Source organism: Bombyx mandarina, chromosome 23, assembly GCF_030267445.1.
Source record: "Bombyx mandarina strain Sakado chromosome 23, ASM3026744v2".
NCBI lineage: Eukaryota > Metazoa > Arthropoda > Insecta > Lepidoptera > Bombycidae > Bombyx > Bombyx mandarina.
Window position 1 is genome coordinate 2,831,305 of NC_143229.1, and position 11,028 is coordinate 2,842,332.

Here is an 11,028-nt window from a genome sequence, read left to right on the forward strand (position 1 = left end):
CATTACTACATACTTTTCTTTATCTTTAACAGGTGTCTCCCACAATCGGTCACACGTTTTGTTCCGTTTGGGTCGTCGGGTTTCGCCTCAAGTGCGCCAGTTTGCGGAGACCGGACGATCGGACGCGCTAGGCTCCGGTCCGGGGACTTTAGACGTGTTCGGCGCGCCGCCGGTCAGTCAGGGCGCCGGACGCACTGAAGCCCAGTTCTTTGTCGACGGGAATCATTCTAGGGTGAGTACTTCTTTTTATTTTAAAGTATAGTAGTAGCTTTCTGGTGCTGGAATTATATGGACATATTGCTCGTAAAGAGGGTCACAATCTAGAACAGCTGATGGTGACAGGAAAGGTAGATGGCAAACGTCCCAGAGGACGCAGCCCCACGAGATGGTCGGACCAAATACGATCTTCTCTAAACATCAACTTCCACAATGCCCTTCATGAAGCTAAGGATCGCAGCAGATGGAGGGAAATCGTACGGGAGAAACTGATGCAGCGGGGGAGTCACGACCCTCAGTAATGAGGAAAACGGCGCGGGGAGGAGGAGGAGCTTTCTGGTTGGTGTTGTAGCCGGGTTCATTAGTGTTGCGTCTAATTTTCCTTTTTTTTTAACTAGAAAATCATAAACGATTGTAATTTTTTTTTTTAAATCTGTCGGGAATGATTCAAATCTGGACATAAACAATTATGCCGCTCCATATCTTCCATAATATAAACAAAGTTAACCAGTACAAAACCCTTTTGAGCTGACGGGGCTCAAACCAAGAGTGTTGCTAAAACTGGCCCTAGCAAGAGCAGTGTTTCGCAGAATCTACCACCGGATCGGAAACGCGACCCACTGAGAAGATCCGGCGAGAAACTCAGTGAGCTGTGTGTCTATGAGTTAATTCACTCGTCGAGCCCCGACGACGATGAACTAAAAAAATACAACGTATAAATGCACAACAACTCGTTTATACGCGACAAATAAACATCGGAAAATAAATCGGTACAACGGTATAGCCGATAAATTCGGAAATCAAATATCCGGAAAAATTCGTGACATCATTCATTGTCGGAAACGCGTCACGCACAATACTTCACGACCGTAAACGTCACCGAAAAATTATCGCGTTTCCATCGCTAATTACCTAATATTTCGCACCGGAAACGTCAAAGTCCGCCTTCAATACGAAGCCAATCGAAACGTTCGTTATCTGATTTTGAATTGTTTATTTTATTGGCAGTTAGGACTAATTTCGGGAGCGCGGCATTCACGTCACTTTTTATGTCGATAGATTAATGGCTTCACCCCAATTGGGTTAAGCGAAAAACAATTGGAACGATTACGGCTAACTGTTTCGTGGTTTTACAACTATCGGCCGGGAATTTTGTGTGCGTGGAATATTAGAGGTTTTTTGGCTGGCTCGAATTGTATTATTCTTTTGTATCCCAGAAATGATTGATGATTAATTATCCCATAAAACTCTTCTATCTCATAGCTGCGATTAATTAAAAATTTAATTTTTGTACTGGTGGTAGGACCTCTAGTGAGTCCGCGCGGGTAGGTACCACCCGGCCTATTTCTGCCGAGAAGCAGTAATGCTTTTCGGTTTGAAGGGTGGGGCAGCCGTTGTAACTATACTTGAGATCTTAGAACTTGTATCTCAAGGTGGGTGCCGCATTTACGTTGTAGATATCTATGGGCTCCAGTAACCACTTAACACCAGGTGGGCTGTGAGCTCGTCCACTCAATTAAACAATAAAAATTAAAGTTAAAATCATCTTAACGATAACGGTGTTGTTGGCGTTTTAATTTCAGGTAAAACGCGCGCGTAAAAACCCAATATGTATTTCATAAGCAAACATTTGCGGCCTAAAAAAGGGATAGAGTATACTCACCTAGTCTCCATCATAGAACTTTAAATACTTATCTTCTTTTTCTCCACCTTATTCACTAGGTGGGGTCGGCAAAACTAATTTTTCTCTTCCATTCTCTTCTATCAGCCGTCATCAACACTCACTCCTCTATCTCTCATATCGTCATTCACACACTCCATCCATGTCTTCTTCGGTCGACCTTTTTTCCCCTCTACCTTGCTCTATCATTGCCATACATCTCCTAGTCACATGTATCTTCTCTTTACGCATTACATGTCCGTACCACGCTAACCGTCCGCTCTTTAATTTGTTGATTACCGGGGCTACTTTTACACTTCCTCTTTAAACGCTTATGCTATATAAAAAAGTATTAGTTTGTCTTAGTAATTCATTTAGTATGCCATATATAAATAAGATATTCAATTATATTCTTTAGATTCACATAAGCCTTTTGATTATACCTAAAACAAGATCAATAAATTACCCAAATCGCAGCAGGGTGATGATGAGACAGCAGTGCGGATAGTCTAAGGCCTCTTTATTTTGTTTTGTTTCTATAACTGATTAGACCAGGTAGCCCTAACATCGCTTGGACGTATTTAATAACAAAATTAAATAGATAATCCTTCTTAATAATAAAAAAACTGAAGTCAAATAATGAAACTTCCTACGGCGAAATTATCATTAAACAAAAACGAGCCGTAAAAAAACGTGCCGTAAAATCGAATTTAATAAAACATGGTCATAATTAAGTTTCTTAGGCGGTGTTCGGATATAAAAATGCTCGTTAAGGAAACCTTTGACGACCGTAATAATTATTAATCAAGTAATAAAATCTTGAAAATGTTTTTCTGACTAAAAATAAATTAGTGGGTTTTTTTTTTTCGTTACTCATTTGAATTTCTGTTTTACATTTTACTGGCATTCAAATTAGAATAAGTAGCTAATGGAAATAAATAAAAAATGCCTTTTGAGCATAGCATTCGAAGAGTAAAAATTAATTCAGCAGAAAAAACCCGGATGAGCTTAAATCTCTGTTTTAGCGCATAGGCAAATACGAATAGTCGTTATGCTTGCTACTGTCTACAAACAATGCCAATCCATAGAACAAGGCACGACTAGATACGTAGTGACGTCAGGCCGGGCGTGCTGGTGACGCGTTAATTACTTAGCCTTTTGAGCTAGACATGTGCCTGCCGCACGCTGCATGACCTGTTACTTCAGGATCGTGTATATACAATGTGCACTGTACGAAGCGAGATTTTGCTCTGCAGTAATTAAAATAAGCTACCCTAACTTATTTTAATTACTGCCGCGTACATACTTGTTGATCATCTCATTACAGTAGTTTTAAAATATTTCTAAACATTCTTGATTTGGAGATAAGTTCGTATCTATTTTATTGAGTTCTAGGGATTACCATATTAAGTAGAAGTCATATTAGGAGAGCTTTTTTTTTGTATGTCTAGGGGTCACACTAGGTTCACCGAAGGAGTAGGTGAGCTAACGGGGCTCTAACCTGTTGACGTTGCTAATACTAGCCCTAGCAAGAGCAGTGCTTCGCCGAATCTACGACCGGATCGGAAACGCGGCCCACTGAGAAGATCCGGCGAGTAACTCATTGGGCTATATGACAACGTGTCCGCCTGCTTGTTATTTCGAAATCTCGATGATATTGTATTGTGTATAACGATTGTCCGATTTGGACTTGTATTTTGCGACAGAAACAAGCAGGATTGAGACACCAATCTGTGCGGTATACTCACAATATGTTTGGCCGTAAGTAATTACGAAAAATTATGTTTTTTGCGAATTTCATTTCACGACACAATGTTTTATTGTGTCCCTTCTGACCACTAGCCTTTGGTACGTTTTTTATATACAGATTTTGAGTCTACTTGTAAGATTTAAAACCTGACAAAGTCGCGACATACAGTACCAATAGTCGGGTGTCGTACTCAGTAGAACAGAACAACCCTTGAAGTTCAAATACCTGATTTTGTACCTTTTTTATAGTAGCTTTGAAAATATTAGCATCATTGCTCGGTTGTGCCTTTAACACTGACATTGTCTATTAAAGGTAGTAACCAATTACGATTAGGTTTTCGGTAAGGTCATCTTTAACAAAAAGATACATAGCTTTGATATATTTGCTTAATGTTGTCGACGGAATCTCCCTACCTCTCCTACCTGGGATTCCATCGGAGACTGGTATTTGACTTCGGGAGAGAATTATCGATACATATATCGTCTTTTCGCATTAAAAGTGTACAATTTCCAAAAATATTAGAAATTGAGTTAATATGCGGAATCATTTGGTATCACCAGTATTTTTCTCATATTAATAAATACTGTCAAAAGAGCGTAGTTTAGTTTTAGTTTTTTTTTTAGTTTACTTATATTTTGACTACTATTAACAAAATTAATACATCATTTTATCTTACTTTAAAGACAGATAATGTATCTGGTAAAAAATAAAGAATTAATGTCGCAAAGATGATTAATATTAAAAATATCATAATAATATGTTAAACCTTTAAAACGCTCTCCTATAAAATCAGTAAGTTTGAGATTATACAGTTTTGATGCAAGAAGACGATATATGGTTTCCATGTCTCTTATGTTCAAATTTATTATTCTCTAGGTATCAGTCATGGCGCGCATGGTTCCATCTCCGGACTGGTTCATCGGTGTGGACAGTTTTGATCTTTGCGTTGACGGCAATTGGCTGGACAGCATAACTATTGAGGTGAGCATGAATATTTGCAGTAATCGAAATATCTGGTACTGAAAGATGCCTAATATCTCTCCTTGTTTTAGTGAATATAATTGAACATTTAGATTTAAATTTTCGCCACCTATAATTGTTGTATCACCATTATGATTGGCAAGTATATGGTAATGCAAGTTTTGCTTACATAGTAGTTGCTTTTCGGTTATAGATCCTAGCTATTGTACGATTGGGACAGGCGTTAACTATCCGAGTCAATTATTGTTGAAATATCGTTGATTCTCAGAGTCCCAAAGTACTTTGGTTCCTATTATTACAAAACTAAAATATTTTTTTGCCTGCAGGTAGATCCTCTCGATGCTGGCACAGACAACGGCTTTTCGTTTACAGCACCGAATTGGACGACAGCTCCTCAAGGAGTTGCCTATCGCATAACTTCGAAATACCCCTCGCATCCAGCCGGTTCATTTTTCTATCCCCATTTGAGAAGACTACCGCCTATAGCGACCTTTCAGTTCATTAAAGTGAGTGATTTGAAAGTCTAAATATCTTAAAAAGACTTAAAATCTCTTTTTTAAGTAAACAAAATTTCGACCACCTTTTTATTAGCTTCACTTGTATCAGACTATTTATACAAATAAATGTAGAAAGTGGAACCTTGGATTTGTGGTATTGTTGCAATTTTTGGAGTCCATGTTAGAAATTGAAAAGAAAATATACAGAGAAGAATATCCTTAAAAGAATAAACACGTGTCCATTATTAAATTTTTAAAAAACTTAGGCTTTTATTAAATTTGTAATGAAACGCCATAGCATCTTGCAGACGAATCTAAGCTATGATACCCTAGATCTCGCCTGTCAATTAATCTATTAATCTATTCATTTACATATTTTTTTTTAATATCTCTCCTAGCAGACACCGGAGATGAGCATTACAATAGAATTAAAAAAGATTTAGTTATTTTACATTTTGCGTGAAACAAAAAATATATATTGGATTTTGAGTGTTTTCGTCTAAGGACTATTTTTAAGAGCCAGTTTTACGCCATGTTGAATTGTTCACTGGTTATAGAATCCCATTAGCTCATAGATATCATGAAATCAGTGAGGACTGTGACGTTGTGACGTGAATGTGATAATACATGAAGTTAGAGCCTCTATTTTAGTGTGTAGCGGATCTCTCAAATCAGAACGGATGATTGCTTCGCGGCTGAGATAGACAGGGTAGAGGTACCTACCCGTGTGGGGTCAGAATAACCCCAGCCATTAGCTCTAAGTAGTCACCACGTTTGTCTGATTTTATTGACAGTTGCAGGCACTTCACGTGTGGTTAAGGTACCATTAATTTGTGTTTAATATACTCCACTAGTCACAGCGAAGCTTATTTATCATCATCATCATAATCGGTTGCTCTTGGCAGAGCAGTCGTGGTCATGTGGAATTCTTGCTTATTAAAGCCTTGACAGATGTTTTCCATAGTTTGTGAACCGAGGCCCGGCGCACACACTCGTTAAGTGGGATTTCAGTAAGGTCTTTCATCTGATCAGCCCAGCGCATGGGGATTCGAGATCGAATCGAGATCGACACGAGATCTCTTACCATTGACCCTACCTTGTTTATATAAATAGCAAAATCAAAATATTCCGCTCCTCGGAAAAGTCCTACTGATCTGTCTTCGTTCTCAGCTTCGGGAATACGAATTAACAGAAGTATTCCATCGAACGAGCGACGATAAGAAATACGACGTTCTACAACTCGACAAGATGAGTCACAACAATATTGACGTGCTCGATGGGAACAGGGCGCTCTCTGTCGCAGAGGAAGTGGAACGAGCCGAGCAAGCACCCAGGATATACGTTGACGGCGCTTTAACCACACCCGATGGGGCTTATTCATATTACACTATGTAAGTTAAAATCTCTTTCCTCGTACACTGTGCTAGATCACTGTGCTAGGCTATGTAGGTAGAAGAGGCCATGGCCCATAAAGCGTTGAACTAAGCCTACAGACAAACAAATGCTGTCATTCATCATGGGACATAAGGTCAATTTTAACATTTTTTTGTTGCTTAGATGGGTGGACGAGCTCACAGATCACCTGGTGTTAAGTGGTTACTGGAGCCCACACACACCTACAACGTAAATGCGCCACCCACCTTGAAGTACAAGTTCCAAGGTCTCAGTATAGTTATAACGGCTGCCCTATCCTTCAAACCGAAACACGTTACTGCTTCACGTCAGAAATAGGCAAGATGGTGGTACCTACCCGGGCGGACTCACAAGAGGTCCTACCACCAGTAGAGTGTGGCGAGGCTTGTGGCATAGGCCTATGTTCACCAGTTTAAGTCTGTGATATAGAAGATTACGAACGTCCTTTGATTTACGTTCACGAACAAAACGCTCTTCTAGTGTCAATTCATCGAGTACCACCGAGGAGCCTCGATCAGCGAACGAGTTGCCCACGTCTGGACCGACCGCGAGTGAGCGCTCGGCTTTGCGAAGTCTGGCGCGCCGGGCCCGAGCGCGGAGGCGACGCAAGCTCCGGGCTGACAATACTGACCCCGCCGAGCGGAGACGACGGAAAAGGACAAGTAAGTAATGTATATGTACATAGCGAAGGATGAAAGGCAATTTGTATTAAGTGATATTTCGACTTTTACCAAACGGAGCTTTTAATTACAAAGTCTTAATTGTTATATGTATGTATGTATGTATGTATAACTATTATATTTATGTATGTATGTGTGTATATATAGGTGATTGTGTATATATGTATATATATACTATTTTGTGTATGTTTTCGTAACTTAATATAAATTTCATTGCACCCACCATTATTTACTCTGCGCTACCTTCGGTTGACTGGTAGAGAATGCCTTAGTCATGAAGTCCGCCAATGTAAATTTTACATGAAGTGTTATAAATAAATAAATAATTGTAATTAAAGGTCAGTTTTATTTGTAGTATCAACAATTGTTTTTTTTTTATTTAATTTAAATTGAGTTTACTCCATTTAAATAGATATGTAGTTGAAGAAGTTTTTTTGATATATCTTTTCCGAATTATAAACATTAATTAGCTCTCCTGTAAAGCTGCAAAAATGTCGCTTAAGCCAAATAGCCTTTCATCCTCGACGTAAGTATATCAAATACGCGACAATTAATGACTTGTCCAACTGATGGTTGTCTGGAAGAGATGATTCTTAACGATAAAATCGCCTATTGGGCTTTTTTGCATTTTTATTTGTTTAGCTGTACAACAAAGCGTACTCTCTCTCTCTCTCTTTCTCTCTCGGTTGTGTTCCCATTTCATGGTTCAAGAATAAAGCTAAAGCGGTTAAAGAATAAAGTTATTTTAAGATCATTCAATGTAACCTGTAAGTAACACTTTCGGTGTCCTCAACAGGGTTGCTAAGCTGCCGGGTGTCAGATTGGAGCGAGTGGAGCGCTTGCCGCAGCGACGGCGGTTGCGTCGGCTCGGCGATGCGCACGCGGCGGATCATACGTCGGCAACGGCCCGGCGGCGCGCCCTGCCCGCCCACCGCCCAGTCGAGGTGGTGCGCCACCAACTGCACCGCCCACAGCGACGAAGACTGGCGGAACAACCTTACGTAATTCATAGATCAAATTCATTGATGAACTGTACGGTATGTTTACAATACTTGAGGTTTCGCAAGACCTATTAATACAAATCACTTTCAAAGCTTAATCGAAGCGTAAGATTTGTATAAACTCTTCCATGATAATCCTTGGAGTACTGACGACGGTCATTGCTAAGAAAAGAGAACTCATCTTGTCATCAAGATGACTTTTCTTGTATATTTGTTAAGCCTTGTATTAACCTCGGTTTCATCTATGAATTGATATATGTGCAGATGACTACGATAGCATTGTTTAATGCGGAAGCATTTAGGTTTTACTTGAACGTAAACAATTCATATTTTATTTTACTATACTAATTATGCTCATCTATATTTTTCAGTGGGCGCTTAATATTGAACTGAATAGTGCTGATAAGTTACAAAAGTTCTTGACCTCGAATAAAATAAATACCATGTAGAAACGTCTCATTTCATTGAGATCCTAGTTTATTTACCAAATTGTTTCTAAAAAGTTTTATTTTTTGTTAAATATTTACGTTACCTCATACTTTGTCATTTATGACATGTCGAACATAAGCTTAGAATGTTGGGAGACTGGCAGGCTGAGTAATAATATCACAAATATGTACTTCTTCAGTCTTCGAATTCTCAGAAGAGGAGAACTTTATCGGATACTATTTGTTGAAACATTCATGGTTATCGAGAGATTTCATTATCATAAGATCAACAAGCGACAGTAATTATTCCGTAATAAGCGTATTGGAAATTATTTGTTTAAGATATTTTTAATACATGCTTTATTTGAACTAGATTAATGCACGTTTTTTTTTAAGTTTGAAACCTGTGTCTGTCCGTCCAGTGACCTTATTTTCAATTAACACACTTTTACTTTTCAATTTACAAAAATTCGTTGTGATCTGTCATGTGTAAAAATTTATTGTAAAAAAATTTTATTAGACAAAAAAAAATTGCATTAATTTCAAATTTTGACTTTACTTTCGCTGTATCTATTCGAGCTTCTAATGTATTTTATTTGTCAATTAATTGTTGATTAGACGTGATTAGATATTAGGATAGTGACAGTGTTAATAATATTCTGGTTTTTTAACACAAATTGGCCAAATACCTTATCGGAACAGCGTTTAAAAGACGCTAGTAGAAAATCATCTTTTTGCACTAGAATATTATTTCCTTTTTCGTTCACATGACCCAAATAAACTTTTTTAGAGTAAACAAAAGTGAGAAAAGCAGCGTTTAATCTAAATTCATCTTCAATTGAATTACAATGGAGAAATAACTACAGAATTACACTGCAGAAAACAAGAACGATGCTTTGCATTTTTTTTGCTGCCTACACTGTTCCATTGTTTTACCTCTTTAAAATTCTTAATTCAGGATAAGTGACTAGTGGACTGTTTTAATTCTACAATTATTTCTTTTTACCTAAATTCCCGTAGAGACTGATGTCGCGACGGCTAGAACAAAAATTTTGCTAGTGCGTAATCAAAATGACACAGTCCTCTTATGAACGGGGGAAATTCAATTAGATTATCAAATACATATCGTTTACTTTAGTGTTTATTCGTGACAGTTCAATAATGTAGTTCCATTTAGACTGTGTTATAGGAATCCAAAGATGCAGCTTTTAATTTTAAGACGGTTAATCGTAAAATTTTAATGTAAGTAAATTAGATACGTTTAAAATATATTGCGAAGCCTTCTGCGAGAATTGGGTTCTCGTTTTTAAATAATAATGATTAGTTCACGAACCGAAGCGAAGTTTGTCGGATGTTACAGAAATCGTGTGTGATTTCTTCGAAATTTGTATAAGTAATGTAAGATTCAAGAAAATCTTTCCTCTTCGTTATTTACCATCCTCATTGAAAATTAGAATATTTTTGTTTTTTAACTAATAGTCGCTTTCAATGCCAAAGAAAAATAAATTAGGCTTACCGTTGAACTGATACTTCTCCCTTTTAGGTATAAATCGAATTAATGGTTTGTTCACACTCACCTACAACTAATCCTACGTTTGTCGTTATTTTAAATTGAAAAAAATTAAAATAAAATAAATATGAGTGTGAGCGTACCACAAGGTTAAATAACATATTTTTTAAATGTAGAAAAGTCGTCTAAAACATTTAGATTTAAATTAAAGATCTAACTTAAATTTAAAATGAATGTAAAGTCGAGCCAATTCACCTGAAATGTAACATTAGCATATAAAAAAAAAACTATGGAGTATTTTTTACAATGTAAATTATTCTGATTTCATTAATAAAACATCTCAATAAACGAAATCATTCGTGTTTAATTGTAACGCCAACTTTGATTATTTCACAGCCGGTATTTTAAAGAGACAATTAGTCGCCATCTTTAATTTTTTTTTGCAGCCATTCAAATGTCAAAGTTACGCAATACATTTGCTCTTTTGTTTGCTTATATGAGTAAGCCTGGAGGAGTCACTTATGATGGTCGTAAATTGACAGACTTCACCCTAACGTGTAGGTGAGCTCACGGGGCTCAAACCGGAGTGTTGCTAACACTGGCAGTGTTTCGCAGAATCTACCACCGGATCGGAACGTGGCCCACTGAGAAGGTTCGGCGAGAGCTCAGTGGGCTGTGTCTATGGGTTAATTTACTCGTCGAGCCCTTCTTCGACGGTTTCAGCGAGGACGGTGACCGGTGCTTGAGGTACCTAAAAGCACCGTTAATGGATCGGGAGGATCCATAATGATGTGTCAACGACCCCCTGCTGGTAAACAGTCACTGCCAGTCGTAGAAAACGAAATGAAAATTAAACTCGTCTCGCAATATATTTTTTGTCTTGGAAATAGAA

The 11,028-nt window shown here is 37.9% G+C and overlaps 1 protein-coding gene across 1 annotated transcript in view; it reads left to right on the plus strand.

The window, feature by feature from the left end:
- mspo (M-spondin) overlaps positions 1-10,489 on the plus strand; it is a 71,943-nt gene extending 61,454 nt beyond the window's left edge. Inside the window, exons 3-8 of the mRNA XM_028172016.2 lie at positions 33-232; positions 4,503-4,607; positions 4,934-5,113; positions 6,275-6,495; positions 6,998-7,179; positions 7,994-10,489. Coding sequence (XP_028027817.1) covers positions 33-232; positions 4,503-4,607; positions 4,934-5,113; positions 6,275-6,495; positions 6,998-7,179; positions 7,994-8,202 — 1,097 coding nt within the window. The 3' untranslated portion in view covers positions 8,203-10,489. The remainder of the gene's footprint in view (positions 1-32; positions 233-4,502; positions 4,608-4,933; positions 5,114-6,274; positions 6,496-6,997; positions 7,180-7,993) is intronic.
- Positions 10,490-11,028: the final 539 nt, after the last annotated feature.